The 17,894-nt window shown below is 38.3% G+C and overlaps 1 protein-coding gene across 2 annotated transcripts in view; it reads left to right on the plus strand.

Moving 5' to 3' along the window:
• Positions 1 to 17,894, plus strand: part of LOC106874580 (ubiquitin-like-conjugating enzyme ATG10) — a 321,299-nt gene that overhangs the window by 264,142 nt on the left and 39,263 nt on the right. For both annotated transcript variants that reach the window (XM_014922365.2, XM_052970266.1), the window contains one exon: positions 199 to 325. In XM_014922365.2, the coding sequence (XP_014777851.1) occupies positions 199 to 325 (127 nt within the window). The remainder of the gene's footprint in view (positions 1 to 198; positions 326 to 17,894) is intronic.

Genomic DNA, 17,894 nt, shown 5'->3' on the forward strand with positions numbered 1-17,894 from the left:
AGATAATGCAGGATTAATTCAAAACAATGTGAGTGAACATTACATTTGACAGAGTCATCTGAATACTTAAGGGTTAGGGTTAGGGTTAGGGTTAATGCATAACTCAAAGTGTCACTATTTAAAAACAGTTGTTCTTTCATGTTCCAGTCACTTCAAATAACTTTGTGACAATAGTAAAATTTGATTTTTTGTTTTCAGGATTTGGAAGATAGCAACAGTGTTACCTTAGCGGCAACTGATGAAAATGATATTACATGTGACTACCATGTGGTATACAGTCAGAGTTATGCTGTCCCTGTATTGTACTTCAATATGTACTGGAAAGGTACAGTCTCATTAATCTATAGCTATTTCAGTAACTTCCTGCTTCTCAACATTGACTTGTTTCTTGCATAGTGGGTTGTTATTGTTCTTATTGATGTTGCCATGGCTGTTGCTGGTGTTGTTGCAGTTGATATTGGTTTCAAATTTTAAACTCGGAAGCCAACAATTTTAGAGGAAAGGTAAGTGAAATTCATCAACCCCACTGCTCAACTGGTACTTATTTTATTAACCCCAAAAGGGTGAAAGGCAAAGTCAACCTCAGTGAAATTTGAACTCAGACTGTAAAGGTGGGCAAAATATCGCTTAGCATTTTGATCATCGTACCAACGGTTCTGCCATCTTGCCATCTTATTGTTGCAGTTGATATCATTGTTGTTATTGTTGTTGCCGTTGATATTTTCCCTTGTTCTTCATATTGAATTATATGTTAAATGAGATTTCAAAATATAATTACTGTAATCTTTATTGTTAACAGGGGTTCTGATGATTGGTGATAGGGATCCCATTGATTTTCTTGATTGTTAAGATGACCAATAGACCATTTCAAGAAGATTATTAATATGAAGTTTAATATTTGTCAAAATGGGATCTGGTAGTTGCTAAAATGGGTTTAGTGATTGTTATTATGTGATTGCTACACTCATTAACATTGTGTGCCTTGTCATAATCCAATTATCATTAATATAGACTCCACTGATTGTGAATATGGATCCCTTCATTGTCATCATCATATTAATTTTTCCATGCATTCATGGGTTCAACGGAATCTGTTGCAGTGGATTTTCTATGGCTGTTTGCTCTTCCTGTCACCATCTCTCACCTGTTTCCAAGTAAGATAATCTTTCTCCATGACCAAACATGTTTTCTTGGAAGATTGTAAACAAAGGACACCACTTACATTATGGTAAAACTAATTCGACAACTATCATGTGAAGTCAAGGCAAGGAGACAATAACACACACACACATTATATATATATTTTTGCATATGCATGTGTCATCATTGTCATCATCATCGACATTTAACCCTTTCATTACCAACCTCGATGAATACAAATGTCTTGTTTCTATAAGTTTTTAATTAAAATCTTCCACCAAACCTTGGTCGCAATTTATGTTCCTAACACTAGCTGAATGATAACTAAGTTATTTTACTAAATTCTTTGTTATATTTAAAGTAATTGAAAGAAACACAGAGCATCTCAAAATAAATACGGTAACGAAAGGGTCAACGTCCACTCTCCATGCTGGTATGGGTTGGATGGTTTGACTGAGGGCTGGCAAGGCAGAAAGCTGCACCAGGCTCCAATCTAATCTGGCAAAGTATCTACAGCTGGATGCCCTTCCTAATGCCAACCACTCCGAGAGTGTAGTGGGTGCTTTTTATGTGCCACCAGCATGAGGGCCAGCCCGGCGGTACTGGCATCGACCATGGTTAAATGGTGATTTTTATGTGCCACTGGCATGGGACCAGTCAGGCGACACTGGCATCAACCACACTCGAATGGTGCTCTTTAGGTGTCACTGGCACGAGTGCCAGTCAGGTGGCACTGTCTTTGAGAAAAACAGCACCATGATGCAATTCACTCCACCAGAAATTTGGAAATGACGTGTTGTACTGCTTGGCATTCGCGCCAGAAACTCCAATGCAAATATTTCAGAGTGTTTGGGTTTCTGTTTGAGGACAGTGCAATCTGAGGACATGTACCGAGAGTGATAAGTCAAATATCCAGTCAATATCATGGTGTTTGGAGTGATCGCTAGTGATGGTGATGTTGTGCCTCCATTCATTTTCTCAAACAGCCTCATACTCAATATGAAGGCCTACATCAAGTGCTTGGAGGAGCTAGTGCTGCTCTGGGTGAAGAGGGTGGCTGCTGGAAGACCCTATGTCTGGCAACAGGACCCTGCACCATGCCACACTAGCAGGAGAACCCAGTCATGGCTGTCAGACAATTTCTGTGACCGCATCACCCCTAACATCTGGCCATCTAACTCCCCAGACTACAGTCTCTTTGATTGATATTGACTGGATGTTTGATTTTTATCACTCTTGGTACATGTTTTGGGGACACAGCAAGCAAACGGTTGTTCTGTGTGTTCACCATTTGTTCATATTGGAGCTTCTAGCATGAATGCCAAGCAGTAGAGCATGTTGTTTCCAAATTTCTGGTCGAGTGAATTGCATCAGGGTGCTGTTTTCCTCACAGATGGTGCCCAACTGACCCTAATATACTGTGTAGTCGACAAAATCAAAAACAAACAATGCACATGCACAAAATTAAAAATAGAAATTGGTGACAATTTACCCATCACACACACAAACACACACACACACACACACACACACACACACACACCATGTCAGCACCTATAGGTCTATTAATTGTTGATACTGGAACCAGTGATTTTAAATTAGATGATCTTTTAATTATTATGGTTTAGCGATTGTTTATATGAGACCTATGGTCAGTAATATGAGGACCAGTGATTCTTTATATGGACTATAATGATAATGTAATAATATACAATAATGAAAGATATTAGTGATATACTGTAAGGATTGATAGTAGTAATAGTACTATTAATGTTGGATGACAATAATATATAGTAATAATAATGGATTAGGGATAGACAATAATGATTGATTGTAAGGATATTAGTAGTAAGGATTGATAGTAATGACAGTACTATAATGTTGGATGGCAATGATATACAGTAATGGCACCAGATTAGGGATAGAAGGTAATGACCGATAGTTAGGATAGACTTGAAAATTCGATTGTGATGAAAGACGGTAATGACACACTTTCATAATTTCTAACATAAGTACTACTTGACTGGTGCTTAATTTTGACCTATGAATGGATGAAAGGCAAAGCTGATCTTGGTGAGTTTTGAACTCAAATTGTAAAGAGCAAGAATAAATACCACACAGCATTTTGTTCAGTGCTCTAATAATTATCCCAGGCTACTATCTTGATAATAGTCTGTAATGATATTCTTTAATAATATACAGTAATGATAGACTTTAAACATAAACAGTAATAATAGCCTGTAATGATAGGCAGTCACAAAATTAAAAGCAGTGAGTTATGACAATTGTAATAAATTTATCTCCTACAGACACAAAGCTAGTAATTTAAGAGGAAGGGAAAAACTGAGACCACTGACCTCAGTACTTGACTAGAGCTTTATTTTATTGACCCCCTCAAACAATGAAAGGTACAGTCAACCTCAGTGGAATTTGAACTCAGTATGTAAAGCTGTAAAAAATGCATTTTGTCCAGCATGCTAACAATTCTACCAGCTCACCACCTTACGATAACTGCAATAATAGAATGTAATGATAGGCAGTAATAATATTCCATAATAATATACAGTAATGATAGACTTAAAAGACAGACTGTAGTAACAGCCTGTAATGATAGATAGTAATGACAGACAGCCATGAAACTAGAAACAGAGAGTTATGATGACTGGAATAATAGAATGTAATGACAGACAGTCATGATAAGCTGTAATAGGAGACTGCAATAATAAGTGAAGGAAATAGAATACGCAAGGAACAGATGACGAATATCAATTAAAAACTTAACAAAATATTTTGTCACAAAAGTTTATTTTTCTTTTGTCATTAATAGATTTTCACTGAGTGTAAATCTGTTTAAATTAAGCTGCTTCTGCTCATGAAATCTCTCAAATTTATGGTTTTGTTATCTTGAGTGTATTAATGAATATTAGTTTTTAGTATCCTTATTACACTGTCTAATTGAATACTGTCAATTGCTTGTTAGTTAAACATATCAGTTTTAGTATTTCTGTTCTTTCAATTGAAGATGTTGATTACTACTACTACTACTACTACTGCTGCTGCTGCTGCCACCAATACTCAAAATGTGTAGCCATTATAACTATTATTTTATATGGGGCAGTGGATTGGCAGAATTGGTAGAGTATTTGGTGATATGTATGTATTGTAATTTTCATTTTATGATGCCTGACATTCTGAGTTCAAATCTTGTTGGGTTCAATTTAGTTTTACGTCCTTCTGAGGTTTGATGAAACAAACACTAGTCAAGTACAGCAAGGCTCATGTATGCACATAGTCTTAGGTCATATTTGTCATGATGTCAAGCAAAGGAAAGAGGATGCATTTGAATGAACCCCAGAAATCAGATATCATTGCTAAGCTGGCCTTTGAAGTACTTTATCAATGCTCATCAATGTTGCTGTAGAATAAATCATCATCATCATCGTTTAACATCCGCTTTCCATGCTAGCATGGGTTGGATGATTTGATTGTGGACTGGTGAACCAGATGGCTACACCAGGCTCCAATCTGATTTGGCAGAGTTTCTACAGCTGGATGCCCTTCTTAATGCCAGCCACTCTGAGAGTGTAGTGGGTGCTTTTATGTGCCACCAGCACGAAGGCCAGTCATACGGTACTGGCAACGGCAATGCTCAAAATGGTGTATTTTACGTGCCACCTGCACAGGAGCCAGTCCAGCGGCACTGGCACGATCTCAGTCGAATGTCTTTACACGTGCCAGGAAGGCGACGCTGGGCACAGGTGCCATCACGATTTCACTTTCGCCTGCCCCAACAGGTGTAAAGACATTTGACTGAGATCGTGCCATACAATGGAAGGGCTGAAGAGTCACCATTGCTGGGTTGTGGTTAAAACATCAGATGGTTTTGATCTGGCCTTGATTATAGCTTCTGATACTAACTTTTATAAGCCCTAATACTATGTATTATGTCCTGCATTACTATTAACCCTTTAGCGTTCAGATTAATTTGGCAAAAAAAAACCTTATTTATTCACATTTAAAAAAATTTATCTGATATTATTTTGTAGCTTCAAGATAGGAAAGATGTAATTGCTTATTTTTAGAATGACATTGTAGGGTAGGTGTGAGAGGCTGGTTCTGGCCAGTTTGAGCATAAAATGTGTAGAATATCTGGGCCGGATACAGCCGGTTTAAACACTAAAGGGTTAAAGCTCACAATACTATGTAGTATAGATTCCAGTGCTTATGTGACTACAATACTATGTGTCATAGCCTCCAATACTAAATATTATAGCCACCTATACTAAATATTAATGCCTTCGGACCTATTATTGCCTCCACTATCACGTCCTCAAGTACAGACAGTTACAGCCAATGCTAACTATTACATTCTCTAATACTAACTACATAGCTCTCCCAGTACTATTATAACCTTCACCACAAACAATTGCATCCTCCACCACTAACTGTTATAATCTACACTACAAACTATTACACCCTCCAATACTAACTATTACAACATCCAATAGTAACTATTACAATCTTCAATACTTTTGCATCCTCCAATATTATCTATTATAACCTTCACTACTGAATATTATATCCTCCAATACTAACTATTACATCCTCCACAACAATTAGCCTCTGATGGTAACATCCAATTCTAACCATTATAATCTATACTAACTACTGTATAGTACTTGACCTTCTAGGAATAGCAATGCTCTACTGTCCCTTAAAAGAAGGGAAGGACACATTGGTGGATGTCGTCTGAGATATACTGTAGTGGTAAAGAAAGGGTAATCATGTTTACGATGCATTTCATCACAGATTTATTAGTACTAAGCAGAGTTAAACTGAAAATTTAGAAAAAAAGAAAAAGCTAAAAGAAAAATCAATTAAAAGCGATTTGACTTTGAGAAAGAGGATGCATAAGATTTCTGAAGGTATGAGATGTGAATGAAATTAACACCTGTGATAATCTTCAACTGATGACCTACCTGTCAAATAGTGGTGAAAAGTGAGCAGGAAAAATGGAAGACAGATGGTTGCTTGTTTTGCAATTGTGTTTAGTATCCAGTGAACAAATTTGACATGAAGGCAGGGAAGTTGTGTAGCAGTTGGAGAGGAATGTAGAATGTGCTGAATGTAATCTGTTGGAAGATGGACAGCATTACATGTTCAGGTTGATTAAAGTAGGCATCTATGATATTTATACAGTGGTATCCAACTGTGATATTGCATACAGTGATATCCATCTGTGGTATTGTATATTGTAACATATGTGGTATTGTTATACAGTGATATCTTTGATATTGTATGGAGTAACATATGTGTGATATTCTATACAGGAAAATCTGTGTGATATTATATACAGTGACATCTGTGTATACAGTGATATCTGTAATTCTGTAATATTTAATAAAGTGATATGTGTGATATATACAGACGTACACTCTGATGCTATATGCAGAGACATACATCTGTAATATTGTATACAGTGATATCTGTGAGATTGTATAAAGTGAAACCTGTGATATATTGAGTCATCCTATAAATAATGCAGTTTTTTCAATTGCATGAACTAAAAGTTGGAAGGAGACGGGATAAACTACCTGCATCAACTTGCTATAAACGCAGGTAGTAATTTTATCATGTACTTATTCATAGTGCAAGTTATGAAGAGTGCAGTTCGATTTTAACAGTTATTTTTTCAAAGCTATAATGGAAGTAACAAAGGAACATATTCGGCATATTTTACTTTATGAGTTCAATAAAGGCAACAAAGCAACGGAAAGTGCGAGGAATATTAATACAGTATTTAGGGATCGGACATTAAGTGTAAGCCAGTGTCAACGGTGGTTCCGGAATTCAGAGCCGGAAACTACAACCTAGAAGACGAGCCTCAACCTGGAAGATCTGTAGAATTTGACGAGGACGTCCTGCAAATCCTGGTGGAACAAAATTCCATCGTAACTGTTGAGGAACTAACAGAGAAGCTTGGATTTGGTCATTCAACCATTCATCGACACCTGTGTGCCATCAGAAAAGTTAGCAAATCGGGTCAATGGGTTCCTCACAAACTTTCCAAGTCTAATCGCATGCAGAGAGTGAATGTGTGTTCTTCTTTGCTGTCACATCTCACAAATGAACCTGTTTTGGACCGAATTGTGACTGATGATAAGAAATGGGTTCTCTATAAAAATGTCAAGTGCCAAAGGCAGTGGGTAGGGAAAGGAGAAACACTGGCACCTCAGGCTAAAGAAGGTCTTCACACATGTAAAGTGTTGTTGTCTGTTTGGTGGGATATGAAAGGTTTAGTCTACTTAGAACTTTTAAACCTAAACCAAACGATAACAAAGGAGATCTACTGTGAGCTGCTTGAGTGGCTTAAGTCAGTGCTAGAAGAAAAACGACCATCTTTGGTTTCAAGATGAAGGGTGTTCTTCCTTCAGGATGATGCTCAACCACATACATGACATTCCAAAGACTGGAGCAATTTGAATGGGAAACGATGCCCTACCCACCATATTTACCGGACATTGCCCCATCTGATTATCATTTATTCCGCACTCTTCAAAATCATTTGGACAGAAAATATATGAATTCTGTAGATGAGGTCAGAACAGTACTGGAGGAGTATTTTTCATCACAAACAAGTGAATATTGGAAGAGGGGCCTTATAAAAAAAAAACATTATTTATGGGATGACCCAATACATACATCTCTGATGTTATATACAAAGACGTACATCTGTGATATTGTATACAAGGCTATCTGTGATACTGTATACAACAACGTCTGTGATATTGTATACTATAATAATATAGGGGCATATAATGTAAGTGGATGATGTATACTGGGTGATAAAAGTGGATTGAGATGTTGATAGACAGTTACATGTAGTGAAGTTCATCGTTGTTTAGCTTCAGGTCAGCCTCGATTGAGCAGATAGAGCTATGAGCAAAAGCATTCCCGCCATGACCAACCATCTTTTTCTCAGGTAGTGTGCCTCCAAGACTATGCTATCCAATGTGTCCTTCTCACTTCAAGATGGAGAAGTTTGACATGTTGGGAAATTTGGCTGCTATCTTCGGCAGGTAAAGTGACCATACTAAAATTCCATTATTGTCTCATAGTATAGAGTTCTTAGATGTTGAACTAAAGGCTTCAAAGGTTTTATGGACAGAATAATGTGGTGATGAGGAGACTGGTAGTGTTGATGAAGGTGAAGATGGTGATGATAATGATGATGATGCCTTTGAAGTTTAGAATATTTGAGTGTTATAGCTAATATAGAATAAGAGTTATGAGGGAAAGTTGTGGTATCCTCTATCTTTTATTTTTATCTTTTACTTGTTTCAATCATTGGACTGTGGCCATGTTGGAGCACTGCCTTGTAGGGTTTAGTTGAACAAATCAATCCCAGTATTTTATTTTTGAGCCTGGTACTTATTATATGGATGAGTTTTGCCAAATCACTAAATTATGGGAACATAAAATGACAACATTGGTTGTCAAGTGGTGGTCGTGGGGATAAACACACACACACACACACACACACACACACACACACACACACACAGCCTTCTTTTAGTTTCTGTCTATCATATCCACTCACAAAACTTTGGTCAACTTGAGTCTATAGTAGAAGAGACTTGCCCAAAGTGCTGTATAGTGGGACTGAACCCAAGATCACATGGTTGGGAACCAAGCTTGTTAACTACTTAACCACGACTGCTTTAGCTTTTGATGAGTGTTAGGAAGGGCATCCAGCTGTAAAAACAGACAAAAGTCTGGTGCAGGCTTATGCCTAGCCAGTTCCTGGGAAACCATCCTGACCCATGCCAGCGTGGAAGGTGGACGTTAAATGATGATGATGATGATGATGATGATATTGGTTTCATATTTTGACACAAGGCCAGCACTTTCTGGGAAGAGGGTAAATTGATTATATTGACTCCAGTGCTCAACTGGTACATATTTTATCAACCCAGAAAGGACAAAAGTCAAAGTCGACCTTGTTGTAATTTGAACTCAGAACATAAAGGCAGATGAAATGCTGCTAAGCATGTTTGCCTGGGATGCTAACGGTTCTGCTAACTTGGCACCTTGAGTGATGAGATAACATTGATAGTTTATTGTGTGGTGTATGTAATTGGAGACAGGTGCAGAACTAGAGAACCCTTTTGATTTTGGTATAAACAACAAAAACCTGAAGTGTCAATTCAGGCAGCAAGGGTGCTACATGTGACAGGTGGACCTTTAACTCTCCATTAGAGGTTCACTTCAGATTAGCCAATTACAATTGAAGCCATTTAATCAAGAAGGTTTTTCCATCCTTTCACAAATAACGGCTGTGAAACCTTTAACTTCCAATTAGGATTTCAACACCTTATTGTCTGCCATCCATATCAGTGTGGTGCTACATTCATTATGTGACTGTAAGGGAACTTCAGCTGTTTGTTTAGGATAATTGATGCCTGTCTATAGAGGAATACATTGACTTAATGGTCCAATCAGTCTCAAATGTCCAGTCATTAAGTGAGAGGCTAATTCAGTTAGAAATAATGTTATTAATGGTGGTTACATACTCATTGATGATATTTGACATAAAAATTTTTTTTTCCTAAATGTTATCTAGGGAGCAGTAAAAGCAATGATTTAAGGAAATCATTTAAAAATTATAAGCAATCAACAAACAATGCACACAAGTGTGGATGTGTGGTAACAAGTTTGCTTCCCAACTACATGGTTTCGGGTTCAGTCCCCTGTTTGGCACTTTGGAAAAGTGTTTTCTGCTATAGCCCCAGGCCAACTCAATCCTTGTGAGTGGATTTGGTTAACAGAAACTGAAAGACTGTCATGTGTGTGTGTGTGTGTGTGTGTGTGTGTGTGTGTGTGTGTGTGTGTACCTCCTCCTCATCATCATCATTTAACATCCGTTTTCCATGCTGGCATGGGTTGGACGGTTTGACAGGAGCTGAAGGGCTGATCAGGCTCCATGTCTGTTTTGGCATGGTTTCTACAGCTGTATGCCCTTCCTAACACCAACCATTTTACAGAGTGTACTGGGTACTTTTACACAGCACCATATATATGTCTATATATATATATATATATATATAGTAGTTAATAAATCATATGGTATACACTTGGTAGTTTGCTGGTAAAGCATGTTCACTGGTTCAGTGTTCATTGGGTATGTAATTAATGAGAGAGATGGAAGATGGGATATATGAGAATCTTTATTGATCACTACAGTCGTTTTGACCAATCTAGCACTGATCCCTCATGGGTGGGATACTACACAACTGGTTTAGGTGTATTTCTCGGTGTAGATGTGTCTCCTCAGGTGATTGCAAGAGGTATCTCATTAAAATAAATTCTGTTTTGCACAGCTTATTACTACTGCATGTTTACTTCATGGTCTTCATAAATAGAAATGGCAAATTGATGAATACTGCTTCATTCTTATAGAAGATCAATGACAAAGATCAAGTGCAAAAAAAAACAAATACATTATAAAACAAAAAAAAAAAGTCATTACATGTAACTGTTAGTAGATATGGATATACAAGCACCCACATATACACACACACACACACATACATGTGTGTGTGTGTGTGAGATGTGTGTATGTATGCTTACATTTATGTTTCTGTCTGTCCCACCCACCACCTGAAACCCAGTGTTGCTTTGTTTACATCCTTGTAACTTAACAGTTCAGTGAAAGAGACCAATAGAATAAGTGCTAGGCTTTAAAACAAAGTACCAGGATCGATTTGTTTGGATAAAACATTTTCAGGCAATTCCCCACCATGGCCACTGTCCAGTGACTGAAACCTGTAAAAATAGAATCATAGGCCTCTATTATTCTATATACATTACTCAATGTTTCTTTGCTGCTCATCATGGGTTCATCTTTTAATGTGGCTTTGTTGCTTATATTTGGTCAACATGCAGGAATCTCATTTTTTTAAATTTATAAATACATGAAGAGTTCTTTGTTTCCATTGCAGTCCTTTTTCTTTATGGTAAGTACAAAAGGGACAGGTGGTGATGCAATAACAAATATGAAGCAACTTGAACTTAAAAAGAAATCTTAAATAAGTAAACAGACTCCATCAAGACCCCTGAGAGCAAAATGTTGAACAGAATTTTCCATTGTTAGATCTTCTTCAGATTTTCCATAAAGCTGAATTCATTCAGAAGTTTTCAAATAAAAGAGTAACAGAGAAAATGTGAGAACTCTATGCACGCACAACAACTGATAAACTAACTGAATAACCGAAAGAACAAACACTCAAAAACATGTTATTGAAGGTTTTTTTTTTTAATAATCATCAATGTTTAGCATTGCTTTTAGAGTAATCATTACAAATGTTTGGTATTTATTTTATGCAATCAACTATTAGGATTTTGTTTTTTATAGTATTTTATAAAATATCATTAATGCTGGAGATAATTAAGGAGGAAACTGTTAAGTGATATTATATTGCTGTATTAGGGTTTGGGAATCCAAATCCTATTGCATCTCAGACTAAAGTCAAATTTAAGTAGCTGTTCCCTCCTTTTAATCACAGTGGCAACAGTTGCGATGTAGACATACTTTGGTTGCACAACAACTGACCTCAGATATTTTACAACCTTATTGTTTAGCTTTTTAGTATTCAGATTACTCTGTCGAATATAATGCTTGTTTATCTCAGTGGTTAGAGCATTGGGCTCACAATCATGAGGTAGTGAGTTCAATTCCTGGACCAGGCTATGTGTTGTGCTCTTGAGCAAGACACTTTATTTCACGTTGCTTCAGTTCATTCAGCTGCAGAAATGAGTTGCGACATCACTGGTGCCGAGCTGTGTCAGCCTTTGCCTTTTTCTTGGATAACATCAGTGGTGTGGAGAGGGGTGGCTGGTATGTATGGGCGACTGCTGGTCTTCCATAAACAATCTTGCCTGGATTTGTGCCTTGAAGGGTAACTTTCTAGGTGCAACCCCATGGTCAGTCATGACCAAAGGAAGTCTTTACCTTTTACCGTTATTCATGTTGTTTTGATTTAATCATGCATTATCTCACAGTTTTAATAACGTGATTAATTATTTTTCAAATTACATCTTAGGATAGGCATGAGAGGCCAGATCTGGCTAGTTTGCTCATAAAACAGGTAGAATATTTTGGCCGGATATGGCTGATTTAAATACTAAGAGGTTTGTCAATTCACTTGTAATTAATTCTATATTTTATGTAGCTTTGGTTAATCATTAGAGAAACCAGTCTGTATGTCTACATGAAATGGAAATGAGGACTGTTGACCATTGCGGCATCACCACCTGTCCCTTTTGTACTTAACATAAAGTTTTAATTACTTACTGGGAACAATTTCATCTTCAAATAAAACTACATTTATCTGGTCAAAGATATAATTTTGTGAGGAGTTTTTGAAGAAAGGAGAGTAAAATCTTTGAGGAAACTTCACAATAAAATATTACTCTCTAGTGAGTTGATGTGTTCTCATTGTGGAAGCTGGCACTCCGTCGCTTACGACGTCGAGGGTTCCAGTTGATCCGATCAACGGAACAGCCTGCTCGTGAAATTAACGTGCAAGTGGCTGAGCACTCCACAGACACGTGTACCCTTAACGTAGTTCTCGGGGATATTCAGCGTGACACAGTGTGACAAGGCTGACCCTTTGAATTACAGGCACAACAGAAACAGGAAGTAAGAGTGAGAGAAAGTTGTGGTGAAAGAGTACAGCAGGGTTCACCACCATCCCCTGCCGGAGCCTCGTGGAGCTTTAGGTGTTTTCGTTCAATAAACACTCACAACGCCTGGTCTGGGAATCGAAACCGCGATCCTATGACTGTGAGTCCGCTTGCCCTAACCACTGGGCCATTGCGCCTCCACGGTGTTTAGAATGAAATAGCACTTTACATGGCTACTAGCAAATAAAAACTTTAAGGTCTTTATTGTGTGTAGAAAAGAAATTAAATGTGTATAATCTGTGCTCCTCTTTCTTTATCTTTGATGTAAATTCCAAACTTTCAAATCCACCTCAACTTAGCTTAATCTAAAAGGGATTCTCTCCTCTATAATAGTTGACCACCAGGGGGCATACCACATGTTTATAAGTATTGTTTTCCTGAATATGTCATTGTTTAGTTTGCTTGGAGCTATGTTGTCATGTTGTGCATAGATTCACGCAGGTGATGGTTATATGAGATACAGAATGACAGTCAGCACCATGTTCCATATGAGCCAGAACATTTCTTTCTTTGTAGTCATTCAACATACTATGTCAGGGGCCTCTTGTTTAAAAAAAGAAAATGGAATCCACATGTCAAAATAGTTGAATCATAAGACAGCTTATTTCAGCAGACAGCCTGGTTGCAGTTAAAATTATGCTTTATATGGTGATATTTTGCAAAAATATTTATCAAGTGTGACGAAGTTTAATTCTTTCATTCTTTTACTTATTTCAGTCATTTGACTGTGGCCATGCTGGAGTACTGCCTTAAAGGTTTCTTTTAGTCAAAGAAAGTGACCCCAGGACGTATTCTTTGTAAGCTTAGTACTTATTCTATCGGTCTCTTTTGTCAAATCTCTAAGTTATGGCGATGGAAACACACCAACAGTGGTTGTCAAGTGGTAATGGGAGGACAGACAGACAGACACACACACACATGCACACATACACACATATATACAACAAGCTTTTTTCAGTTTCTGTCTACTAAATCCACTCACAAGGCTTTGGTTGGCCTGAGGCTATAGTAGAAGACACTTGCCCAAAGTGTCACACTGTGGAACTGAACCCAGAATTATGTGGTTAGGGTGCAAGCTTCTTACTACGCAGCCATGCCTTCACCTATAGCCACACCTGTACCTATAACCTCACCTGCACCTATTCTTTATGTGTATTGTGCAAGTGTTTTAGAACTTTGCTTTGTCAAGAGTTAAATTCCACCTCACAGGTCATTGTTTCTCCTTCACAAAATACAGATTCTTCTTCCACAGAGAGAGTTCCTTCTTCACATGAAATGTATTCCACCTTGAAGTTTTCAGCTTTTTTTACTCTCCCCAGTATGTTTATTTTTCAAAGAAATCGTCTGCCTTTCCCCATGAGCCTTTTTTTGGGTTCTCATCCTCATAAATCGATGGGCCGGTGCCACTGTGTGAAGATGCTACACAGTTGCTTCTTGGTATTAGTTGTTGTTGTTGCCATGGTTAGTTCTCCTTGTCTTTGCTGATTGTGACTGAGGGGACTTCTTTTGGGTTTCATGGCTTGCTCTTGGCAATGAGGACTGGGAAGTTTCATTTGCCAGCTCATGAGTTGCGCCTGGTATCAGCCTAGCAACAAAACACTGTTCCTTGATTTATTGTTGCTGCTTTTGTTCTTTGGGATTTTCTATACAGAGAGCCTGTAGATAAGTTTGTTTCCAGATATAACAGCTAGGTTTTCTAACTAAGATCTTGATCCTTAAGGTCTTCTTTTTGGCACCCTTTACAAAACACAGTCCTTGCAAGGTCATGAGAATTTGTATGTTCATAGTGATCCTACCCAACTGTACATTGCAAAATGTTACATGATCACTGACCACTGCTCATATTGTGCAACGAAGGTAACTACAAACCAGGAATCAATATCAACACCAACGTCCCTGACAGTGACCCCTGTGTCCCTCATTCCTAAATACTGCAGAATCAGCTTATGAGCAGATTTTAGGGCATACTATTTGGGCTTGGGTTTTCGCAGTGTCTTCTTTTATTTACATGATACATATAGTACAAGTGGAGGCGCAATGGCCCAGTGGTTAGGGCAGCGGACTCACAGTCATAGGATCACGGTTTCGATTCCCAAACCGGGCGTTGTAAGTGTTTATTGAGCGAAAACACCTAAAGCTCCACGAGGCTCCGGCAGGGGATGGTGGCGAACCCTGCTGTACTCTTTCACCACAACTTTCTCTCACTCTTTGTTTCTGTTGTACCTGTGATTCAAAGGGCCAGCCTTGTCACATTGTGTCACGCTGAATATCCCCGAGAACTACGTTAAGGGTACACGTGTCTGTGGAGTGCTCAGCCACTTGCACGTTAATTTCACGAGCAGGCTGTTCCGTTGATCGGATCAACTGGAACCCTCGACATATAGTACAATATGCTTTCCCTCATCTAATGAAGCCTATTTCCCTTCAAAAACTTATGGCTATCTCCATTTCAAATTTGAATGGAGTCAGAAAACTTGTCTCTTACAAGATTAATACATTATTTTTGTCTTTTCATGATCTTCTGTAATTACTTATGGAAGGCTGCCCGATTCAGTGTACAAAATAATGTCAAGCTTTTGATCTCTTCAAGAAATGTTTCATATCAAAAGTTTCCCCATCGAACAAAGTCAACTTACCATTGCTCGTTTTTATAGTAGGCATCCTTCGGTCTTGAGAGACCATGGATCTGCACCCGGAGAAATTGTGTCATCTGCTGATGGTGGTACAGCATCTGCTGTGTCTGTAGAGGCCCACATGGGAGTGGCAGTCATGCATATAGTGACCGAATTTGAAGGCGCATAGCTCAGTGGTTAGAGCATCAGGCTCACAATTATGAGGTAATGAGTTTGATTCCTGAACCAGGCTGTGTGTTGTGTTCTTGAGCAAGACACTTTATTTCACTTTACCTCAGCTCACTCATCTGTAGAAATCAGTTGCAGTGTCACTAGAACCAAGCTGTATCAGCCTTTGCCTTTCCCTTGGATAACATCGGTGGTGTGGAGATGGGAGGCTGGTATGCATGGATGACTACTGGTCTTCCATAAACAAGCTTGCCGGGCTTGTGCTTCAGAGGGTAAATTTCTAGGTGCAATCCTATGGTCATTCATGACCGCAGAGAGTCTTTTTTTTCGTTCATGTTTACACCCAATGCAATATATGCTTGCATACTGTTATTATTGTTATTGATGACAAGGTATCTACTTTGTCGAGTAAAAATGACTATTTTCTTTTTGTGCTGTTATTAACATTTTACACTTCAATTAAAATTGACTTTCTGTTTTCTGTTTGTTTTCTGTGTATGAAATATATTATTTTGTATGTTTTAAGCTTTCTTTTGGGAGTGTGGCATGAAATGTTGTTTGTCACTACCATTTTGTCTGTAAAGGTAGTATTTAAACTGTATGAAGTTACCTGTATGCATGTATCTTAAAAACACTATTTCATTGAAGACAGACATGACTACTTCATCAGTAGTGGAGATGATGATGATGATGATGATGATGATGATGATGATGATGATGATTAACATCTAAGAGTTAACAAGCAGATTGAGGATGGTACAAGATGATATGATGTGGAGTTTACATGAAGGCATGTAAATAGTAAAATAAAAATAAAAAAACAACAAAAAAACAGAAGCAAAAATCCAAACAAGAAAATTTCCCCAAAAGGGTTGGGGAGACTTTTAAGGGCTGCTTATGGAAACACCACTAAACAACAGTCTCCCTGACTGCTTGGGCAAGTGCCCTTTTCTCATCCCCTACCTTCAATCTACGGGCTCATTCTTACAGCTGGGCCACACATGGAGCAGTAAAGTTTTCAGATCAGACCATCCAAAGCAGATGATTTGCCTCCTGTGTGGCCAACCATCACTTCTTGTATTTCTGCAGCTATTTTGGGATTTTCGTAACATGCTGATTTTCTTGACCAGAGGTGTGGCAGGCCATCAAGGTAGGCACTGAAATTTATTCTGTGATCTGGCTTTGCCACCTGTTTTGAACAGCTGAGTTAAGTGCTGCTGAAAAGCTGCAGACATCTTGGGTTCAAGTAACATGCGTCTATTATGGCCTGTCAAAGACTGAATTGTGGTTTTTTTCCACATTGCACCTCTGCCACTTGGGCCCGTTGAACGACTTTCATCTCCTTGTGTCTTTCAGCAGGCGCCTTAGCTTTAACAAGGCAGCCTTTGTGCTTTGCATTGAAGTGGTCAAGGGCTAATCTTGTTGCTTGCATGTTAGTTGCTACACCTTTCTTGAGTGCCACTTTTAAGTTTCTAACTAGGTTTTCCGAACATGATGGTGTGGATAATGATTTCTTCTATTTCCCACTAAGGCAATGAGTGAAGTGGACAATAACAAAGACAAAATATGTGTGAGGACTTACATCGAAAAATCAAATGAGATACAGAGAAAAAAGAAACCATGAACTACAAGTATACTTAGTTTACAAATAGCCCTTTCTACTATTGGCACAAGGCCTGAAACTTGTGGGGAGTGGGGGCTAGACGATTATGTTGACCACAGTACTCAACTGGTACTTATTTAATCAACTTCAAAGAGATGAAAAGCAAAAACAACCTCGATGGAATTTGAACTCAGAATGTAAAGATGGATGAAATACTGCTACGCATTTTGCCTGTCATACTAACGATTCTGCCAGGTCACTGAAAGAATTTGATACAGTCCTTCTGACACCAGAGAAACTCAATTTAGGACCGGTTGAGCAGCTCTACAGAGCCAAGATCACCCCAAACACCAAGAGCAAGCACTCTCTCCAGCTGTCGTTCTGCAACTTAACTACTTACACGTAGTGTTCCCATCAACTCTTGCCAGTTTCATCACCATCACTCCTTTCAATAAATTTGAGGGCAAGACTGCCTCTCCTACCCTCTCTTCTTCTTTTGCAAGTGAAACTTGGAAAAGTTGTCAAGGTGATCTACCAAGGAAGAAAGTCACAGTCCTCAGACCTATAGCCAAGTAATAATTGTTTCTGATTTAGATGCTAGGCCA

The sequence above is a fragment of the Octopus bimaculoides genome, chromosome 8, assembly GCF_001194135.2.
Source record: "Octopus bimaculoides isolate UCB-OBI-ISO-001 chromosome 8, ASM119413v2, whole genome shotgun sequence".
Classification (NCBI taxonomy): Eukaryota; Metazoa; Mollusca; class Cephalopoda; order Octopoda; family Octopodidae; genus Octopus; species Octopus bimaculoides.